Consider the following 22,174-nt stretch of genomic DNA (forward strand, 5'->3'; position numbering starts at 1 on the left):
GCGTCAAAGAGCGCTACATTATAAAATGTCGGGCATATCGATTATAGAAATGGAGGATGAAATGTAAAATGGTTTAATTCAAAATATATAAGATTCTTGCAGATAGCTGATTTAATTTTAATAAAAATTAATGTCTGCAAGGCAGGGGAAATATAATTATATATTAATACTTCTGATAATGTTGGTTTTCTGTTTTGAAAAATTATAATATAATATTAAATAACTCAAATACTTATGAGCTAACTAACCAACTTTTTTAATCTAAACTATTCAGTATTTGCGAACTATTTAATCAAATTGTTTATTATTCGTTTTAATATTGAAATTTTGATTTAAAAAACTATTTAAATTCCGGTTTAGATTTTGTTCTAAAGTTTCAATTATAGAACAAGTTTGAATCAGCTTAATGGACAATTAGTTTCCTCAAGAGCTGGGAGTGTTTTATTAAAACCAGATTCGCAATATTATTATAGTGAAATCAGAAGTCAACTAAAAAAGATTCGACAGTAATTTATGTACACCAATATTTGACTATTTGTTTATTTATATAATCAACATTAAATAGACATTTCAGTATATTAACAACAATGTACAAGTCAATGAATGCAATAAATACATATATAAATTGTATGCTATCTAAAATAAATGTTCATGTACAAGTCATATGAGAGCCTGAGAATTTTTTACATGAGTGGGAGTTATCCCTAAAGAGATTACTTTTTACAGTTTATGATATTGAATATTTTTTTTAAATATGCTAATTGTGCTCGTTTTTAGATTGGCACTCACTTGGGCAGCATTAATATACATATATACGCTCTGTATGAGTCACTAATAAGTCATTTGTAATGCATGTCATAGAAAAGGATCAGCTAGAAAAACAATTACGTTGCTTTTAAAAACAAATAAAGCATGAGTAAAGCTTGTAACCAAATTGCAAATCGATTGCAAAAATATTTAAATTTCAATAAAAGTCAAAGCTAAGGCCTAATTAAGTGACTGAAAGGAACATTCATAACACAATATTAATCACTGAGATTTTTGTGCACCTCTTCTAAACAATCTGCACCGGAGATGCCGGTGATGGGATTTTCGCCGTGTATAATGACATCCATTTCTATCTGAGTGAGATTTTCAGTGAGCAGCTTTTCAAGGTTAATAAACTTGGTATTTGGCTCTTGAATTAAGGCAGCATCCATGTCTTGGTCAACTGGCGTCTGAAGTACCGAACTTGTTCGCTTGGCACGCTCTAGAAAATTCGGAAAATACGATTTAAAACAAGCATACAATTTATAAAATATTAACCCCATACCGGAACGAGCTCGGTGAGCCTCCTGATCGATGATAATCTCATTGGTCACATAGACTTCGCGTCGGATTTGATCCCGCAGCTCGACACTCATGTCCGGAATGCACCAACGCACCAGTATCATCACCAGTGCCACAAAGTTCTGAAAGCAAAAAGCAAAAAGCAACACATCAATGTTAAGGTAGCCTTTCTCACTAATTTATGCAAAATATTTCATCACCACATGCCCCCGATTTACCAAATATTTTCCATGACGCTGATACCAAATTTTACCAGAAGCCTTGGAAATGCCAACTTTCCAGTCAATTTGCAGTAAATCCAATAGACTAAATACAGCTTAGACAGGTGGTAGCCTCAACCCTAATATATGGGGTATTGGGAACGTATTCGTTCAGATCTATTCAAAAAAGAAACCCCTTAAAAGGAAACCAGCACAGCAACACACCATAGAACAAACATGCAACACATGCAACATATTTCCCTCAATGGACTTTGGATATTTGCAGCATAAGAAAAGCAGAATGTCGAGAAAATGAAAGTGAAATGAATGAAATAAAACGACAACTAAATGGATAATTGGCCCTAGTTCTACTTAGAGTCACAAATTTTAGTTTAGTAGCTGTGAGCAGCTCGAGGCAAACGGTCGTGTCAAAAAAAATTAAATATAAAAAAAACAATAAGAAAGAATTGAACGTAAAGATATCAAAGGACTCTTAAATACAATAATCAAAATATAAAGGATACCGAAAGAAAAATTTATTTAATTAAACCGCGTTTAAAATGAAGTATTTTGAATTTTTAAGTCTGTCATCTGTGGGTCTCAGCATAGCTTGTGGAGACTTATTGGTAGCTCTTAGCATACTTGGACCATCAAGCTATTACTTGTACTTCGATTTCATAAAAATCGAAAACTGGGATCAGGATAGCGAAGTGGAAGCATTATCTCCCCTTGGAACCTTTTTTTCTACATTAGGTAAATTAGCAAAAATAACAAAATACAAATATTTTCTAAAACTGAAAAATGGCAGTGAACTATTTGTGGGTTCGAGAGTTTTCGCAGGTTTTCTACATGACAGCAACGTTCATAATATGGGTAAAGGCATCGATAAATCTAATGGTGGCTGGCCTTCTTATCGATGGCATCAAGCAGGTAAAATACGTCGCATTTTTCAGTTAAAATACATATCTTTAACTTGGTATTGAAATACTGAAAGAAACGGCTCGTATGCATTGCTCCCTGGTTGATAAATTCTTGCCTATCCATGGCCATAGAAACGGGAATTTTTGTGAGTCTAGAGCTTAGAATTGATGAAATTGATGCGGCTGTGGATCGTCGGATAGCAAGAAGTCTAATCTTTTGCGTATTTATAGGTGGGTTATATTGTGATCTAATAACTGTGTGATTACCAACTTGTATATTTTAGTTCTCAATGCGCTATTTTCATATGGTATCTATGCCGTCTACCGGAAGCTAAAGTCTGCGCCCAGCGAGAATATCGAAGTCATTCCCCAAAGTCCCCACACATTCAATGCCTAAAACTATTTGGAATCCTAATAGTCATTTGTTGATGAATTTGTATTCTGGCATAGGTAAATAAAACGAATTCGAAACCAAATAGCAAAAGGTGTTTATATATATACTCAACTACAAGATATAAAAAAAATTTACTCACTTCGAAAACCACAACGAAACCCAACCGGCAAGCCAAAATTATATAAAACATGCTGCTCAAAGTATATTTTTCCGGTGATGATGGTGGTAATCGAAAGTCAGTGTATCTGAAAAGTAAAATCAATTAATTGATAAAGTTAATAAAAATAATTTTAGCACTTAACTTACTTGCATGATGTTATGTTTGAGAGATCGCCAGCTAAGCTGTTTAAGGTGGGTGAATCAGCGACTCTGAACTCTGATAGGGTGAAATTGAGATATCCATCTAGAGTACCATTCTTATTGACATAATGGCGATACACCAAACGCGGGATCATGTCAGAGGTAAAGGCAATGATGAATCCCTATAAAATTAGTAAATTATTATAAATTTAAAAAAATTGTTTAAATAACACATTTTTACTTACATTTGTGATTACGCTGAGCTTGCCAATGCAGTCCAGAATTCGATACCACACTCCAATATCTCGAACTCGCTGCGAAACCGGACGCTTATGGTGAGTTAGTAGTTTCTTGGCATCCAAACGCATTTCCAGGATATTATTGAGCAGGGCAAAGAACGGGGCCAGCGGAAAAGCGGCCACGAAAATGGTCACAAAGCCGTACTGCAAGACCATCTCCAAGTACTCGGGAAACAGGCCTCGAGCACCCCAATCTAGTAGCTTGAAATCTCGCATCCAGCGTTCGTCTTTCGTCTTATCAGGACTCGGGGTGTTGTTAAAAAGTCGCGACAGGCCAACCTGGATGGCTAAGACTCTTCGCCAGAACATGGGCAGATACACCTCAAGAATAGTGTTGAAAGCCTGTTTTCCCACCATTATAATGGCTAATTGGATGCACAGCTCCGTTAAACAGCCGCCTGAAGAGCACTAGAAAAATTGAACAGTGTTTGATGAATTAATTATGGGTATAAATTAAATTTAAGAACTCACCTCCTCCTGGCGATAGTCAAATATTTTGTTATACTGCCCCGGATGACCCACGAATTTACCCTTAAAGAAAGCTATGTAAAAAATTGAGGCATAGTAGTTGACAAACTGTAGTAGATAAATCTTAAGAGTCAGGGAGTCATCAAATTGGGTTTGGGTGCGCCACATTTCTAACTCAGTTAGGTACTCAGCCAATTTATTGTACACCTAGAATATAATTAAAGTCAGTAGAAAATAAATGAAATCGTTTTTTCGTCACTTACAAAATTAAGTATGTAGAGCAGGCACAAATTAACAAAGGCTGCCGATGCAGTGGCGAGGACAATGGCACTCGAGGTGGTCAAAGGACTAGCACCCACTTTAAGAGCTGCCAGCATGGACATTCGATACACAACCACGGCCAGGAGAGCCACAAATGCCAAGGCAATGAGCAGCAGCACCACTGAAAAGCTGAATACAGTGGCTGGGAGCTTCATGCGCCAAAAAGGAACCGTTGGCTCTTTTATATTGGTAACATAATCCACTCTCGTTGGAGGTATGTGTTCCAAACGGGCCAAGTACTGCGGCCTTGGGTGCTCTTCATGCACATCGAATCCCGTCAGATCCCAACGATGTGTTATCTCGGCGGAGTAGCGCTTCCACAACTCGAGGAACAGGGTTGCCCAAAAGGACATAAAAACGGCGAAGAACACTGTACTGGGATTGTCAATAAGGTACGTGACTTTGGCATAGTTGCAGGTCTCTTTTAGGTCCCAAAAATTGCACCAATCGCAAAGGGGACACATTGTTATATTAGTATTATCACTCTGGCAAATATCTTTCCTGGAAAATAAAGGAATTTATTAGCTAACAAAATAAAGAATATTTGTTAGGGAAAACCTACACAGGCACGTAGTTCTTTAGGGAGAACCAGGAGTATAGGAAACAAATTACACCCACTATTGAGGCCAGCAGCAACATGTAGGTATAGTAGCCTAGCCAGGCAAAGTACAAACCTAGATGTAGTGATTATACGTCATTAAACATTCATTATTTAATTTTAACTAATGTAGCTCACCAATTTTAACACCAAAATATTCCTTGATGTCATCGAATGGTTGATAGCGATACCATTTGTAAAGAGACGCCCAATGTTTGTAGAGCAGAGCTCGCATGGTACCCGTCTCTGTTATTTCACCCTGGGCAGAGATTAAAAAAGAGGATTTAGGTATATGACATTATGTAAAGTTCATATTTTACCCACATCATGTAATGGATAGGCAGCAGAGTAGACGCTATCAGCAATCAGTCGCTCAATACCAAAGGCGTGTTGATTCTTGTCCGGAAATCTCTGGCGATCCAGGATGAACTCTACGATGCGGGAACGGACGGCGGTAGTAAAGAAACAATCTTGTCGGATGTCAAAGCTGGCGGGAAATAAATAATACAGATTAGTTTGCATTCAAATTCAAAATATATCAATTTGGACTCACAGGTACTCCTTATCGCGACTGTAAATGGCGGTAAATCTATGCGCTCTTTTCGGAAAAATATTTTCATCCACATAGATGTTTCGCAGGAAGAATTGGAAAACCGTTTTGAGACTAAAAAACACGCTTTTGGTCGAGCGATTAACCACGGACATGCCTGGTATCTGAAAGCGTTGAAAAATCAAATTAAAAAGTGCCGATTAAAGTGGAATAAATAACAAAAGGCAAGCTGCATTAATAGCTATATATTCTCTTTAATCTATTATGGTTAAGATTGCGATTTAGTTTGATTTTAAATAACTCACAGCAGAAGCTAAACGAAAAATAACAATTTAGTATTTTAGGGTATTAATAATAAATATTTAACTGGTTCAACGTTTTGGCCAACCTTATTGGTCAGGTATTGAGCCGCATTTCGTAGACGATTCGATCTTTCAAATATGAGCAAATTGCAATAAGACTAAAATCATAGAAAATATAAAATAAGTAAAGAGTAAACAAGAGTGAAATGCAAACTAACTTTTATATAAAATGAATATAAGGAACTTTTTTAAAGGGGCCTAAAAGTATGTATTGATTTCGGTTTGAGCTTGTAATACAAATTTGGTAGACTGACCTCTTTCATAGGCATACGCAGCTTTAATATTTCGGCATACCGGCGCAGGACCTCCAGAGGAGCATGGATCTGAAAATATAAAATATATATTTTATGTAATTTTTTTAAAACCAAATTCTCACCTTAACGAACCAGATTTGATCCTTCTGGCTGGTCTCGATCTCCAGTCCCTGGCTTATGAGATTCGCCTCGAAAACGCTCCGTTTATTAGAGTTTTCCATCTCCGTGGGCTCATGGGCACTGATTCTGTAGGCCAGCACAAAGTCAATGGACCGAATGCAGTCCTTGAAGAACAGCGAGGCGTTGATCTTGTCCCGCTGGTAGAACTCCTTGGGACAGCTGCACTTGCGATCATCGTGGACGCCGCCTTCATTGCCCGGCAAGTCGGGATCAGTCATTGGCAGGAGGGGCGAGGCTGGATTCGATGGGTTGGTCCTGTCCCCAGTGGGCTTTTTGCCATTGGCCCGGGACTCGTCAGCGTCTGGCAGTTGGAGCGTGGAGGCCTCACTGGGGAATAGAATAATTTTAGGGTTAGATAAGGTTAATTATGTTAGTTACTCAGATAGATAATGTTTAAGGTAAGTGTCATATAATACACATCCTACGCAAAGGTAAACGTCTGTGTGTTACCTAATATACCCGGATAAGAAGAGGCGAAGATTTAAAGATATATTAATATGAGAAAGACATACACCAAATGTACGAAAAATATTAATACAAATAAAATAAGATTTGCTTCACAAAATGCGTTTCCTATAAATATTTGTATAATATTATTATAATGGTATGAAAATAATTAAAGCTGCCTATAAAAAAAGAAAAATTACTTTTTGAAAAAAAATTATTTTAAGAAAAATAATCTCGATCTTCGCCTTTAACCCAAGAATGCTTTCAACCAGTAAAGTTAATGCGAAACAGTTTGAAGCCAGTAAACGGTAGCAAAACACGTTTAATTTTTAGGGTGGCGACTCCTGTCGTGCGGAAAGCTCCTTATGGGACGCACATCCCATAAAATCCCCTATAACATATTTAGGTCACCTCAAGGGAGAGCCAAAGCTACTGGAATTTAACGAGCTGCCCTATTTAATGATACTTTTACGCGGGGCATTGTAAGCGTACAAGATGACATCAGTTAACATTAGCTCTGTTTATCCCAACAATTAAATGATTAAGCAGTGTATTTATTGGAAATAAGAAATCTTAACATATGTTCGGATTATCACAGGCTCGGGAGCAGCAGCTGACTTTGGCTTGAAAATGAGCTTTTAACAAACAATATTGTATTACATACAAACATTTGCTATTTATATGCTAAAAAATAAGGCTTCATGTGACTGACTTCTGTTCAATTTTGCTAGATGAGAAGTATCTAATGATTCATTGGTTTTCGATAAAGAATATTATAAACTTTAAAGTGCAAAGGAATGACGAATCTTTGTGAATCAAAGTGCACGTTTAGAATTATATCGTGATGGAATTAAATAAATAAGTAGTAAAATTATATTAATTAGTAATTATATTACTTAAAATAGTTTATTCATTTTACACAGCTGATAAGCACTACGGCAGACCGTCTGGCAATAATCTGATTTAATGTACTGCCTTAACCTTACCGCACTAGCATATATACATATATAATCCAAGCTATGTATATGAACCAACAAAGAACGTTTCATATGCTTTTTAGCTCCCAGCAATAAAATTAAAAAACTTCATAGCTAATTCTTTAAGAAATTTAATGTTTGTATTATTAAACATAGAATGCAAACCTAGCAAACCTTTAAACCTTTTTTACTTTACGAAAGATAAAGAAAAAACCCGAAAAACATGTGAAACTTTGACTAAACTTCCCCTGATTATACATCTTATTCGCTGATTTTTTCACCTTTGTTACGTTCTCTTTTGTATTATTGTTCGTCCGATCATTTTAGTTCATCAAGCAATTTTACACTTTTTCGGCCTTCGCAGAACTCATAATTATCTTCTTTAATGAAAACTTAAATTCAAATTTACACACAAACGGTTTGATGGTTTTTTTTTCTAGGCCCACACATTGAAAATTTCGGCATTTGATTTAATCAAGGCCAGAGAGTAAGAGAGACATTTATTTATTAAACATGTGTGGGGTTTTTTCGGATATTTCTGCAGCGGCGAAAGGTGGCAGAAAATGACTTATATAATTAAAATGTTAATGCTAAATTGCCTCAGATCACATGTATGTATGCATTCATACAATAAAGGCTTATTCATCCGCACAGATCATAATACTTAAAGTCCACAAAAAACAATAAGCGACACACATATTATCTTTTGGTTTTCTTCCGAAACGATGATTAATGCCACAATATACACGGGAAACCCGTTTCTGTGAAAGGTGATCGAATTGTCTTCGGTTACAGAACTTTGTTCATGACCTACCAACTGATTTAATCACATTTACCGCGGAAAAGTCTTTTTCGAATTTTTCACCTCTTGTCCGAGCAAACTTTTAATAAACACTAAATTAAAGTCCACGGACGTTGGCAATGGCAACCAACAAATAAGTTTGGAGAGCCAAAAAGCGGCGACCAACGCGCAACAGCAACGACAACAAACTGAAAAGAGAGAGGCCCCAGCTGAGTTTTTACCGGGTGGGGGATTACCGACACAACCCGCTTGGGATTACCTACTGTATATTACCCTTAGTCAGCTGTTTCTCTGCGAGAGGAGAGAGCTTTGAGCACATGTTTACTTAAGCCCCAGACACCGACTGATCATTCAGATGTCAAGTGCATTGTACCCACACATGAGCAGGCTTATGTGTAAATAAAAGTGTATACTATAACTGCGTGCTTATTTAAAAGAGAGCAGGGCATATTTGATTCCTATTTCCCAGTTGGGAAAATAAATTCAATTATTTAAGATAACAAATTGCCTTGGATATGAATTGAAACTATAAAAAACTAATTATCCTTATGGGTAATTATTCCATTTCCTATGGAACAATCATAATAGTTGATAAGTATCAAAATGTTGGTATTGCAAGTCATTAAATTAACTGAAATCATGGCTAACCAAAAATATAAGACACATGAGAGCAATCAAAGCAAATATTGACAATATAAACAAAAAATCGCACTTCATGTGTATGGGCAAATGTACTTTTTCAGCTAGTGCTATGTTCTATAGTCCATAAATAAAAGATAAGGTTGACAGGGTCCTAGGAAATTGAGCGCAATATTTGATTGATTTTTATATGAAAATGTTAACATTTGTGTATGATGTTAGTTTTAAATTAATAATTTACGCAATCGTTTGAATAATTTACTTTAAAATATTGTTGTTAAAATTATTTTAAAACACATTATTCTCTTTATTAAAAAAGAAATGGTTTCGCAGTTTATAAACTCAAATTAATTAATTATAAAACCCGGCATTGCAGTTGGTAACAATGTTTTGTATTTTTGTAAAGGAGCTATTTTCAAAAATAATTCGAAAACATGCTTTATAAATATATCTTTTTCCTTAGACATTTTAAGAAACAAACTTTGATGACAAAGAGATACAAAAATTATTGCATTGTATGTTTGCCATTTATAATTAAGCCTGTTACATTTTTAGACACCCTGTTTTCGAAACAAACCAAACTCAATTATAGAAAAATGACAACCAGAAGCAGACAAGTGCAATTAACTTTAATGGGCACTTCCTCGGTCCAAAAAGGTCTCAAGGGGGTTTCCCGCTCTTTTTTGCTTTAAGCTTACCTTTCCACGTATCTGGCGATGTTAAGTGATTCACGCGATGATGATATTTTCTCCTGATCCACGAATCTCTGGGATCCCCTTCCCCCCCAGAAATTCTCCTTTCCCTTTAGCCGCTCGTGGAGATTGTGCCGTTTCATTAGCTCCATGTCGAAGGGGGCGAGGGGGGTGGTGAAAGGGGGTTCCAAGGGAACTACGGATGCCGGGGCACTCCTCTCCAACAGCTGGAAGCTTTCGTCCTTGGAAAAGGGGGGTGGTGACGGGAACTCCTCCAGATCGGCCACTTTGGCATTGCCTAAATTTAGCATCTTGCTAGCGAGCGACTTTTAAATTTAGCCAAAATACGACTCGGTCTCCAATCTTCCTCTTCTTCGCTGCTTTCACAAGGCATCTGCGTCTGTGTGCGTTAGTTGCCAAAATTCTGCGAGGTCAACACTCAACTTTCATCTCTGCCGCACTTGTTAAACTACTAACTAATATCACATCTAATTATTGCACTTTGCACTACGTATTATTTTCTAGCTACCAACCAATTTCCGTTGGCTTAACGGTCGAGAATCCAGAGCGAAAAGCCGTTTTTGTCAATGAAATAAACTACCACTGATTAACGGTGGGGGATTTCCAATTGACTCACGAATACATATCGATTTATAAGCGCGTAAAAAGGAATCGAGTACCAATGCAATTTAAAAGAAAAGTTACATTTTCTACAGATAACCGGTAAAAGTCTAATCATTATGCGTGATTAGCAAATAAGTAAAGGTCGAACATAAAAAAGAGATCAGTAATAAATTACTAAAGATTTCAGGTGGTGTGGAACTATATTCGGTTCATTTTTATATTTCGATACTTAGGCGCGCAATTTGAACTCGGAATATTTTGATAACACTTTTAGTCAAATAATTTAATAATTTCACTTTCGTTGAACCTTTTTAAAAATACCAATTTGAAAATAAAACCTAATCAGCATTTACTTAATTTGTTTATTTTTATACCCTTGCAGAGGGTATTATAATTTTGGTCAGAAGTTTCTAACGCAGTGAAGGAGACGTTTCCGACCCCATAAAGTATATATATATTCTTGATCAGAATCAATAGGGGAATCGATATAGCCATGTCCGTCTGTCAATCTGTCCGTCTGTCCGTCCGTCCGTCTGTCCGTCCGTCCGTCCGTCCGTCTGTCCGTCTGTCCGTCTGTCCATCTGTTTCAATACCGTTTGCAAGCCGGCCGTCTGTCCGTCCGTCAGTCTGTCCGTCTGTTTCAATACCGTTTGCGAGCTCAGTTCAAAAGCGGGGGATCTGAAACCGCCTCGATCGGATGACTATATCCTATAGCTCCCATAGGAACAATCGAATATAACTTGCAAGAATGGAAGATATTTCGCGCAGTGTAAAAGCTTTTGACATAAATCTTTCCAAATCTTATTTTTTATGCGTACCTTGATCAGGGTAAAAGCGCGTGGCGATCGGTTAAAATTTATATAAGCAATTGTCATGAATCTTTCCAAATCGTATTTTTTTATGCATACCTTGATCAGGGTAAAAGCGAGTGCCGATCGGACGTCTATATCCTAACAATAGGGTGTAATCGGTTAAAATTTAATGATTTTTAGGATATTTCGCACAGTATACAAGCTATTGTCATGAATCTTTCCAAATCGTATTATTTTATGCATACCTTGATCAGGGTAAAAGCGAGTCAATCGGACGTCTATATCCTTTAGCTCCCATAGGAACCATAGGTTGAACTCGGTCCAAGTTTGATGATTATCAGATTCGCGCAGTGTGTAAGCTACTGACATAAAATTTTCCAAGTCTTATTTATTTACGCATATCTTGCTTAGGGTAAAAGCGCTTGCGAAAGTATCCCTTTTTTTCTATTTTTATATGACATTTTTGCAGTATAAAAATAATGCAAACGATGCAAATCTAGTTTACTTATGTGTACCTTATTCCTTTCGCTACATTTTCAGTTCTAGCAATTTCGGCAAAGTCTGCAAGGGTATTAAAACTTCGGCTTGCCGATGTTAGCTTCCGTCCTCGTTTTAATTAAAATAAATACAATCGCAACATCATTGTTAAATGTAGGTTACAGAGCGAATTTTTCTTAATATTTCCGGTTAAAAATAATTTTTTATTATAGATACCGCATAAATATTACATAATTAACAAGTGTTTTTATAACAATATTTTATTAAACTCAATACATTCAAAAATCTTTGAATTTCGTTTGATTCTACAATTTTAGTAGTGTCGTGACTATCGCTTGATTCAGTGTTGAAAACCGATGAAACCCACCCACTAAGGCCTTATCACGTAGCAGCTGACTATTGCATTTAAAAAATCTTTGCAAATGAAAAACAGGAAAACAATTAAAACACATGACTTTTCAGATAAAACAACAACGTGTATTGGGCAAAACACAAAACAAAGATAATACAGTCCCAAGCGGATGGAACACTGAACTAATATTTTCGCTATTTTTACATGGAACAACAACGAATTTTCACTTTAATGTATGGAATAATAATACAGCAGTGTTTTCAGTAAGGTAACCACTATTATTACGGGTCTAAATTATGGATTAGAGTTGAACGTGGACATCGAATTTACAGCACAATTTGGCCACCGTTTACTTGTGGTTGTAGTTCTTGTGGACCTCGGGCGAGATATTGTAGACGTACTGCAGGATCTCCTGGATGACGGGCTCCTTACGGGTCTGGATGGCCCGATCCATGTCGGCCAGCTTGACGCGAGTGTCCGCATCGATCTTGGCCGCCACCCCCTCGCGGCTGCCCATGTGCTGTGGGGTTGCAATAAATTAGCGCTATGTTATATACAGATGACCAGCCCAACTCACCTTGGCCTCGAATTCCTTAAAGGCGCGCTCGCGCTCCTGACGGAATTTCTCGATCTCCTCGGTGGCCTCGTCCTTGGCCTGCTTCAATCTCCTTGCCTTGCCTGCAGAATGAGGCGGAAAAAAAGGCAAGAAAAGTCATTAGAAGTTAAGACTCCCAATATTTACTTTTTTCCACCACATCATGTGACCCACACACAACGGTGATTATGGAGGCGGAGGGGTGGTGAAAAAATCGAAGTTACTTTTATGCCCCGTCCGTTCCAATTGGAGTGCAAATATTTCTATAAAACTCACGTTTACGGGCCTCGGCGACCTTTTCGGCTGCCTTTTTCTCGGCAGCGAGCAACTGCTGGATTCCCTGCGTCTGGCTGGCCATATTTCCTGGGTTTCTACTTCCTCGCCGTGGTGTACTGTGCAAGTCGAAAAAAGCAAGTGCCACTGAATTAAAATCGACGACGAACTGTGAAAAATGTCATATGACGAACTCACACACATGCAAACTCACCACGGACCGTGTTGGTGTGGGTGTGGTGGTGTGAAATTTTTAGGAATGGCAAAAGTCGATAAGATATCGATAGCTAATATTCCTTCTACTTTTCTCTATTTAGTTTACACTAATTCAACTTTTATTTAACTTTTTAGCCATTTCCTAGTATCTTATTTATTTTTGAACTCACTGACTATATTAAGGAAACTATAAATTCTTTGCAAAAAATGTTGACTTTATTTTTATTAGCCCAAAGAGCTACAGTTAATTTTATAAGAAGTTTTAGTTCCTTAAATTTGTATTTAACATTTAAAACTATTGATGCCAAATCAAGCTTGTGGTAGTGAAGGCATTATTAAAAATAACAAAAAAATAATGGCAGTACACACGTTAAAATAATGGGAAACAAAAAAATAGGTTCGCACGCAACAAAAATAAAATGGTTATTGGCTTATACGGTACCAAAATTTCTAGCAGACTTCGAAAGTAAGCATTGTTAATTATTCTTTTGCCGCAGTGGTTATTGGTTATTTATAATGATATTAAGTACATTTTTTTTACTTTCCTTACTTAGTATTGCTTTTTCATAATCTGTTATTGTTCTTATACATTAAAAAAAAAACTGCTGTTTTTTCGAGTTTCTCAAATGTGTTGGCCATCCTGCTTTAATACGTTAACTCCAAAAACTCAAAAGAAAACTTCCAATAGTGCAAAATGACTATAATTTCTTGCATTTATTTATTACTTCCAATAATACCCCCAATGAAATGCACATTCGATAGATATCGGCTTGAGAGTAGTCGATATTCGTATCCAAATACCGATACCAAAAATGGCGTCGCCAGCGATTCAATGATTTCCCAGTTGCTGTAAGAAAAATAAAACTTGAAATGCAGCATTTTGAGCCCCCAAGTCGATCCTAGTGAAATGTGAGATTAATTAGCGGAGAAAGAAGAGCCCAAGGCATGCAAAAGAAACCCATCCCAGGCAGGAATCCACACCGAAGCGGACATGGCAGCGGTCGCAAATGCAAGTGGTGCACCTGTTCCAGCGACTGCAGCCGCCCCTGGAGGAGGGGGCGTGGCAGGTGCTGGATCAGTTGGGGCCCAGTTCCGAGAAATACACAAGAACACTTGGCTAAAGCGGCTGACGGCAGATGGCAAGCGTTTGACCGTGGGGCCCAAGGTGGGTGGTCAAACATTCCCTTTAATCTATGGATATTATATTCCTAATCTTACAGAAATCCGAGTGCAGCTGGGTGGTGTTCTGCGTCCACGACGATACAGAGGCCCTGTTGGAGGGGTATGCGGAACCTAGACAGGCGGCAGGACATCTGCCCGAGTGGGCCGTTTCTCTGCGGGAAACCCTGCACATCTCACATGCCCTCATCCCCAACTCACATGAGTTCGAGTTTGTGGTCACGCTTAGCCACGAGGTGTTGCGCTTCCATGCTGTCTCTTGGTAAACACAGAAAACAGCTCACACGCAACGCCAATTAAGACTGCACCACTGACAACTTACTTTCGCTTTTTCGCAGGGAGATTATGCAAGAGTGGGTGGAAACGCTGCGCTCCAAGCTGCGCGAAATGAAGATTCTGTCGCCGCGGGAAAACCTGTACACAAAGCTACCTGAAGTGCGCGCCCCACTGCTGCCCACGAGGGATCCCACATCACCGTTGCCACCACCACCACCCGTTCCTGCGGCTCTCGTCCCAGGCATGGAGCGCGTGGTGGCCACCAATAACCAGGCACAGCCAGTTCAACCTCCTGAGCAGCCATCCAGTCCATTGGCCATCACACCCTCTGTTCCTGCTCCCGCTCCTGCTCCACCTGCTATGTCCAACACCTTGACGCAGCATCTCCTCAATATGCTCTCCGATCCCATAAGCACGTATAGCGAGCAGATCAGCGAGTCTGTAGAGCAAATCGCTGGTCAGGAGGATGCAGCGGGAGCAGACGGAGTCTTAGAGGAGCCGCCGTCCAATAGTGATGCTGATTTGAATCTCTCAGACGACGAATACCTGTCGCCACTGCTGCGCAAGGCGTGTGTGCTCACAGAGAATGGAGTCCGAGTGGACGTCGTAGCCGCATCAGCACAGCGTGCTTCTGCCGGTAAGGACACAAAATATCCTATTGCGGTACAATTCGCTTAGAACTTCATATACCATTGACACCAAGGAGATTTATGTAATGAGGAAACACGGCCAAAAACTTGTGACTTTCATAATTAAACCAGTGCTTCTAAATTGAAACCCAGATAGTTAAATCTAAGCGAATAATAGATAGTTAAATCTAAGCGAATAATAGTGTGTATTCCATTTATGAACGATTTAACAAAATATATTTTGCGATTTGCAGATCAAATCCTTAATTTGGAACACATGCTGCAATGCGAACGGCTGATTCCCAGGTAAGTTATCTATTCCCTATAGCATCTCGGACATTTCCTCGTAGCTGCGCTGCAGAAACTTGACAACTGCCTTCTTGGTACTTGGCTTGCCTTCGAATGTGGCCAAAAACAGTTTTCGCAGCACGGTCAGATATCTCATCGCGCTGAGGGTCAACTCCTGGCCCTGGGCATCCATTTTCATTCCGAGAACATTTTTGTATCTTCTGCTAACTTTGGAGCGCAAAATGTCGTATCTTTGGCTTGCCTGCTCCAGCAAGGGAGCACGCTGCTCCCGCTGGTAGTGATTGATATGGGCTTGTAGAAGGTTTTTAAAGTGTTCGTTGAAGTGCTTCACCTGCTGATAGTCAGAGTCGTTCTCGCAGAGAACACTGTATAAGGTGTCAAAGAACACCGCGGGGTCTTGTCCGGTGCAGAGTTGCTTTAGAGCGTTGATCGAAGAGCAGGCGAAGATTCGCTTGAGATAGCGATTTTCCTTGTCCAGCATGTAAATCTGTTCGCTTAGCATTTGAATAGATTTCTCGCTTTTTTCCTGCTTTGCTTGCAATTTATCTATCGCACACTGAAGCTCCTGCAATTCCTTGGTCAATGCGGCATTTTTGTCAATCAACCTATGGTTGGCCACCTCTAAACTCTCGCTGGAACTGAAAGAGGACAAGTCCTCCTCATCGAAGCTCTTGTCGGGTCTGCCGTTGTCTGGATGGTCCGCTTTATTATCTTTCTGCAAGCTCATTTGGTGGAGAGTGCGCAAATCCATTCGCGATTTGTTGGGATCCGTAAATGGGTAACCCAAAGTGCTCCGATCATTGAGCTGCTTGTGGAGCAGCAGAAGCATATAGTTCCGGGAAAATCGTTCCTTCGCCGTCGCCTGGTGAAAAATGTTGAGCCATCGGGTGCAAATTGGCACAATCCGATCTTTTTCGGGCAGCCTATCGACTAGTTTTACCACACTGGCCACCTCCTCGACAAAAAGATCGTCCAGTTTTTCATCGGTCAACGAGAATCTTTTGGCCATGTCACACTGATTATTATAAAGATAAATCGAAAGTGCTTGCGTTTTAAAAAAGAGACTACTAAGGTGTCATAAAATCGGTTGATTCATTTATCACAGTTAAATTAAAACGCACTTTAACTAAACTATATTTTGACTTTCGTTTTAGACCGCAAACATCAAGATCTATGTCCGCTGGCGCGGCTGATAAATCGAAGAGACCGCCACGCAAGACGCTCCACTCCCAATCGTCCAGCGTTGCTGCTGCGAACAGCCAAGAACCTCAGGACAACATAACAATCATCCAGGTGTCGAATATAAGCAACACTGGCCAGGAGCAGCCGCCCGAGCTGCCGCCAAAGAACACCATCACACCCGAAGTGTTTCGCTTTCCAGAAGTAAAGACAAAGTCTCAGTCGAATGTCAAGCAGCAGTCACACCAGGAGTATAAAAGCAACGTACAAATCATTCCGTCCAATGCCAGTAGCAGTACCAGTACCAGTTCCATTCAAGTCCTGGGCAAACAGCCCAGCAGCAGTAATCCATACACCACGCCCGTTAAACAAATCTCTTCCAATAGCCCCAGTCTGCAGGTTTCCGGCACCACCAAGGTAAAGGTGCTAGGTGAGGGCGAGGCCACCACCACAGTGGCTGTTTACGGCACATGCTATCCGCCGCCCGTTGCCACTACCACCACCTCGTCCTCAGCCTCCGCCTCTGTTATTCCTGCCAAGCTGCAGACGCCGAGATTAAGTAAGAAGATAATACTGAGTGCCAACACGTCGGGCATTACGAATATTAGCGTGAATAGTGAACAGGGAAATGACTCCATCATCAGTGGTAATGTGCACTACGAAAAGGTCTTCCTATCCTCCAGCATTCCCATCACCAGCAGAAGTAGTCCCACGAGGGCTGCAAATACTCATACCATCCAACCGGTAGCTAATGGAAGTCCTGCCTTGCCTCGTCGACGGTTGGCTTCTCCGGCGGCAGCGCAGCCAGTGGCCACAAGTGCATCAGAAAGAGCGGCGCCACAGTTAACACGAGGACTTACTGAATTAGTAATCAGTTCGCGACCCAGCAGAAGAGATTTCCACTACCTGAAGCTGCTAAACACACCACTGAAGACCAAGACATCCAATAAAACATCCAGCACCACGAACAACAACATCGAGCAACAGCCCCAGCAGTCCACGCCCTCCAGCTCCACTAGTACGCAAGTGACATCAGCGCAAAGGAGCAGCACTGCTATTACTACGGATGATAGCCAGGAGCAGCGCCGGCGCAGCTCGTCCACCTCCGATGCTCAGGCGCCTCTTCAGCGTGTCCCACAACCGGCAACCCAGCGAAACGCTAACAATAACGAGTTTACGCCATCCCGAAACGGAGTCTTTCGCATGCAGCCACCGCCACAGGGAGCACCTTCGTCCAGCACCAATCCCGTTCATCAGTCGCCCAACAAGCGACTGACCCTGCGGGAGCAGCAGGTGATGCAGCTGCGTCGGGAGATTATGCATCCGGGCGGAGTGCGCCTGAATCTCAGGCGCAAGGACTGCGTTGGCTCCATCGCCTGGGTGGATGCTTTCGGTGGAGTTTGGTAAGTTTGGGAGAACTCTAAATCATCTTCAAGTTGATTGTATGTAGCCTGCTTTGAAGTTTTTGCTAAAATAAATGGGGAAAATTTAATTAACGAATTTACTTACAGGATTGCGGGCTGGAAGCAAAAGGAGCATCCTGTGCTCTACAATGCCCTGCACATTGGGGATCAACTTTTGTCCATAGCCGGCGTGAACATCAGCAGTGCGGCGGAGGCAAACAAGATTATTAGGAATACCAACACGCTATTTGTAAGCAATTTGAATCAAACTTTTGGCTTGTTAGCCCTTTCTTTCCCTGTTCCTAATATTTAATATTGCTGATATCTTATAATTGTATCTATTTCGTAATTCGCATATCTTGATTCACAGGTTGAGGTCTTACTCCGCCGCATTCCGTTTGGTCGTGCATATGCCATTCGACGTGATAGAGAGGGTCAGTGTCTGGGACTGATTCGAGATGGAAATATGTCGACAATCGTGGACGTTGTGCCAAATAGCTTGGCCGCACGACACGGCCTTCCGCCTAAGGTGAGCGATATAGAAAAAGATTTCTGCTTAATAAGTTCTAAATGGTCAATAAATCCATTTCAGACGCAATCTTGCGATGGTAGCTCGCTCACCTTTTGGATGCTCACCGAGATCAATGGTCGATCACTGAATTTATTCTTCAAGGATCTGGAGATACGGGATAGGCTGAATTCCGTGGGCCGGGATATATCCATATTGGTGCAGCCGTCGGATTTGATAACCAAGCTGAAGAAGCAGCTTAAGTCGCTGCGCGGCTACAAGGATTACTTAGTACAGTAGTTCCAAGCATTAACGATCGATTCCATATAACCACACATAACTCGTAACTGTAATAAGCTGTTATACGCGAATTCATTTCGAATAGCTCTGGGCCAGTAATCATTCCATTTTCGCGTATACGTCAATGAACGGAACCACTATATAGTCATCTAGAACTGGTAGAATCATTTCGCTATAATACGTACTACACACCACACTTACTATGATCGAAACTACTTAAAGGACTTAGGTGTAGGTGTAGTGTTGAGGAACATATACAAAAACAACCTATATATTTTTGCAAAATTTTATATAAACTCATACATATATATACAAATTGATCATATATATAGATATATATACACCATATGTTTAGCTAACACTTTGAAAGGTTACCAAATTTACACCTTAAACTCGTTTGGATGCGGAAAGCTATAAGAAATTTACAACATGAAATTCAAGTATTTTAGGTTAACATATACACGCGTATCACACACACCTGTGCAACTTAGTATCCTTATGCAATATTGGAGTGCCTCTGATTTTGTTCATTAATGTTGTTTTCTTTCATGTTTCCATTTGTTTCGTGCGAAAAGACAAAAGCATCTGTCGTAACTTTTAAGATGTGATAAAAATGAGTACTCAAATTTAGGCAATTTTTAACGGTACATTTGTAAATGCTTTTTGATTTATTTTATATATAAGTTTCAGTGGGTAATTTCAATATACATATTATTACTTATGTAACGACCTTGCGAAACATTCATTAAAGCAATTTCACACGAATCACTGACAAACTGTTCCTTCTTTGGCCAGCCTTGCCCTTTGCTTCCAGATCCGGAAGTTGTACACATTGGTGTCAAGCTTGGAGTAGACAAATATGGGCATGGAGTTGGACATCACCCAAATGGTTCCCTCCTCGTCGATCTGTAAAATCAATGTCAAATTAAATACTCTTTATTCTTGGCAATAAGTTAATTTAACATTTATTTAACTTAAGCCAGAATAGTTTCGCTTACCGTCAAATCGCTAGGATAAATCATCTTCCGAGCGTTGGAATACACAGACCCATGGTTTTCCGTTGAGAACGGCTTGCTGGTCTTCCAGCAGCCCACTCCGCTCTTCTGGACTTCGGCAAAGAAGATCACACCGGTCGCCGGATCGTACTCGTGCATAGTGGACTGTGTGGACGACCCCCGGTTTCCTAGCATCCGGAAATCGTTGCTGTGATCGGAGCGCGCGGCATTGGACTCCTGTTGCAGAACTCGGTTGGACACCACAAACTCATTCGTACTGGCCATGGGATGGAAGAAGACGTCCCGGCTGCCATCTGGTTGATGTGGCCCCAAAGTGGTTGAGAAAATGCCGTCATCCCAGCGGAATTTCTGTCCGGCAATGTTTAGATCGTCAGAAAGCGGATCAAAGTTAAAGAAGTTGTGCTCGAAGGACCAAATTCTATCGTCTCGCAGATTATAGACGTGCAAACGGCGATTGATCAGATCCGGAATATAGGCGTAGGCATCGCCGCAATTTCCCGCTTTCACATCGATGGTAATGCTGGCTAATCCGCGACCAATTTCCACAATGCTCTCTGGGATTTCAAAGCGCTTCAGCACTCGATCCGTGGCCAAATCGATTACCCAAATGCTGGGTCGCCGTATCTGTTGGCGGTTATCTGAAGCAGAGAATTTTTAATCAGTTTCAAAAGTACTTTTATAACTAGTGGTCATTTATGGGATTTGGGTAGTAACAAGTGAACCATTAATCAAAAATTAGGAGCAATGGTTTGGATTTCTGTCAGATTTTGACTTCATCTACCTGATACTTCAAATCCAATAATAAATACTTACTTGGGTACTCCAGCATTCCGGTGTCGACGAACCAAAGTCGCTGGCAGGCATCCACCGAGGTTCGGTAGACCGACACCAGATTCTCCGCACTCACGTTATACTGATTCATTGCAAAGTTGGGATAGGCCCGGAGAATGGGACTCTGCCTCCAGCCATCTCTGACCAGATCGATGTAGTTCAAGGTGGACGGAATGCCCGGCTGTCTCCTAGGCGTCGTGATGAACAGACGTCCTCTAAAATGAGTGACTCCCTGTGGCACATTGTTGTATTGAATGAAGGAGCTATTATTGTTGACACCGGAATCGGGTGCCTTCAAGCATGGACGGGAACTATAGAAGTGCGGATCTAGGTAAATATGGAAAGACGTTCATTGATTATTTTTTAAAATAAATTTTTTTACTGTTCTTGGTAAAAAAAATACCTCAATGAAATTATATATTTGTTTACTTGATCCATTTAACTATCAACTTAAACATATTAATTGACTGCTTACATTTGGTTGACAAACTTTAAAGGCATGCATTGTAGAGTGCATTTTGACAACCAATTTCTTAATTTAAAAAAACCCAAAAATTGGTTTATGGAGTAGGACATACCGCTGCAATTAATCATATTGAAATCATTTTAACAATAGGGCAGCACTGAAAGTATCAGTTTCAAAAGTGGGTTAACAAAACCATTCCGTAAATAACGGATAAAATTAAATTATACTTATAAAAAAATAATTTTGAACACAAAAAAATATGGATTACTTTTGGCAAAACTGGTCTTGTGTGATTTTCAAGTAACTTAATCAAAGGTTTATAAATGTATTTTGGAAAAAGCTACAGATTCGTCTGTTTAAGTGCTCAAATTGAAATTTTGAGTTCTTATTGTTTAATGCGAGGAGTAACATAATGCTCGCTGTCTAACTCACCTGGACTATCCCCGCGATTAAAAAAGTCCATTTGTTTCCATTTAAAGACCTCTATCATGGGATCACTATCTGCAAAGGTTGGCAACTGTAACCCTGCGATTATGCAGAGGAGTAGAAATTCTGGCGTTAACATTTCTTTGTCTTTGCTGTAGTATCAGAATAAAGCTGCGTTCGTTCGTCTTTTCAGCCTGAGATTTCATTAGCGACTGATACTTTATATGTCACGGATACGTGCTCTGCGGCTCGAAAATTCAAAATGAGAAATGCTAAGAGAAGTGAGCCTCTCCATTTTTTTTCTTTGTTATAGTATATTTTTTTTTTATTTTTTGGTGCATACATTTTTTTAATATTCTTTTATATTTCAGTATATATATATATGTGTTTCATCTCCAAAGCTTTCGCTCAATTTCAAATAATCATGTACACTAAAGTTAAGCTTTAAAAGCCAATCCAAACTAAGTTATAAGATGCGTACTTTTTAATTTTTTGTATCATGCCCTTGCATAGAGTATTATAACTTCAGTTAAATGTTTACACCGCAGTG

General features: G+C 39.8%; 6 protein-coding genes across 9 annotated transcripts; 2 read left to right on the forward strand and 4 right to left on the reverse strand.

Annotated features, from left to right (window-relative positions):
• Positions 1 to 510: 510 nt before the first annotated feature.
• Positions 511 to 10,330, reverse strand: LOC108042725 (anoctamin-1). 4 transcript variants are annotated; one of them, XM_017121138.2, is made up of 16 exons: positions 10,266 to 10,330; positions 9,739 to 10,208; positions 6,118 to 6,502; positions 5,996 to 6,064; positions 5,768 to 5,839; positions 5,383 to 5,543; positions 5,154 to 5,316; positions 4,968 to 5,088; positions 4,794 to 4,905; positions 4,174 to 4,732; positions 3,914 to 4,117; positions 3,389 to 3,850; positions 3,150 to 3,325; positions 2,983 to 3,088; positions 1,313 to 1,451; positions 511 to 1,249 (listed from the first exon to the last, which is right to left on the reverse strand). In XM_017121138.2, the coding sequence occupies exons 2-16, from the start codon at positions 10,041 to 10,043 to the stop codon at positions 1,026 to 1,028; spliced, it is 3,258 nt and encodes a 1,085-aa protein (XP_016976627.2). In that variant the 5' UTR covers positions 10,044 to 10,208; positions 10,266 to 10,330; the 3' UTR covers positions 511 to 1,025. The 4 variants fall into 4 exon arrangements, with proteins under 4 accessions (XP_016976627.2, XP_016976629.2, XP_016976630.2 ...); XM_017121140.2 differs by lacking the exons at positions 9,739 to 10,208; positions 10,266 to 10,330 and adding an exon at positions 8,414 to 8,566; XM_017121141.2 differs by lacking the exons at positions 9,739 to 10,208; positions 10,266 to 10,330 and adding an exon at positions 7,881 to 8,055.
• LOC108042726 lies at positions 1,748 to 2,887 on the forward strand. The gene is made up of 4 exons (XM_017121142.2): positions 1,748 to 2,282; positions 2,338 to 2,459; positions 2,524 to 2,680; positions 2,734 to 2,887. The coding sequence occupies exons 1-4, from the start codon at positions 2,090 to 2,092 to the stop codon at positions 2,844 to 2,846; spliced, it is 585 nt and encodes a 194-aa protein (XP_016976631.1). The 5' UTR covers positions 1,748 to 2,089; the 3' UTR covers positions 2,847 to 2,887.
• A 1,791-nt stretch (positions 10,331 to 12,121) lies between the features above and the next one.
• On the reverse strand, positions 12,122 to 13,068 carry LOC108042709 (V-type proton ATPase subunit G). Its single transcript, XM_017121108.2, has 3 exons — positions 12,890 to 13,068; positions 12,596 to 12,696; positions 12,122 to 12,538 (listed from the first exon to the last, which is right to left on the reverse strand). The coding sequence occupies exons 1-3, from the start codon at positions 12,969 to 12,971 to the stop codon at positions 12,368 to 12,370; spliced, it is 354 nt and encodes a 117-aa protein (XP_016976597.1). The 5' UTR covers positions 12,972 to 13,068; the 3' UTR covers positions 12,122 to 12,367.
• Positions 13,069 to 13,902: 834 nt separating this feature from the next.
• LOC108042716 (mucin-4) lies at positions 13,903 to 19,650 on the forward strand. Its single transcript, XM_017121128.1, has 8 exons — positions 13,903 to 14,267; positions 14,323 to 14,543; positions 14,620 to 15,194; positions 15,441 to 15,492; positions 16,650 to 18,077; positions 18,186 to 18,327; positions 18,448 to 18,606; positions 18,670 to 19,650. Exons 1-8 carry the CDS (start codon positions 14,094 to 14,096, stop codon positions 18,883 to 18,885), a joined length of 2,967 nt encoding a protein of 988 aa, XP_016976617.1. The 5' UTR covers positions 13,903 to 14,093; the 3' UTR covers positions 18,886 to 19,650.
• On the reverse strand, positions 15,502 to 16,643 carry LOC108042721. Its single transcript, XM_017121132.1, has one exon. It carries the CDS (start codon positions 16,502 to 16,504, stop codon positions 15,509 to 15,511), a length of 996 nt encoding a protein of 331 aa, XP_016976621.1. The 5' UTR covers positions 16,505 to 16,643; the 3' UTR covers positions 15,502 to 15,508.
• LOC108042718 (L-dopachrome tautomerase yellow-f-like) lies at positions 19,651 to 21,819 on the reverse strand. Its single transcript, XM_017121130.2, has 4 exons — positions 21,631 to 21,819; positions 20,715 to 21,059; positions 19,884 to 20,539; positions 19,651 to 19,791 (listed from the first exon to the last, which is right to left on the reverse strand). Exons 1-4 carry the CDS (start codon positions 21,761 to 21,763, stop codon positions 19,651 to 19,653), a joined length of 1,275 nt encoding a protein of 424 aa, XP_016976619.1. The 5' UTR covers positions 21,764 to 21,819.
• Between the last annotated feature and the right edge of the window lie 355 nt (positions 21,820 to 22,174).

Source organism: Drosophila rhopaloa, unplaced genomic scaffold, assembly GCF_018152115.1.
Source record: "Drosophila rhopaloa isolate 14029-0021.01 unplaced genomic scaffold, ASM1815211v1 contig_155, whole genome shotgun sequence".
Classification (NCBI taxonomy): Eukaryota; Metazoa; Arthropoda; class Insecta; order Diptera; family Drosophilidae; genus Drosophila; species Drosophila rhopaloa.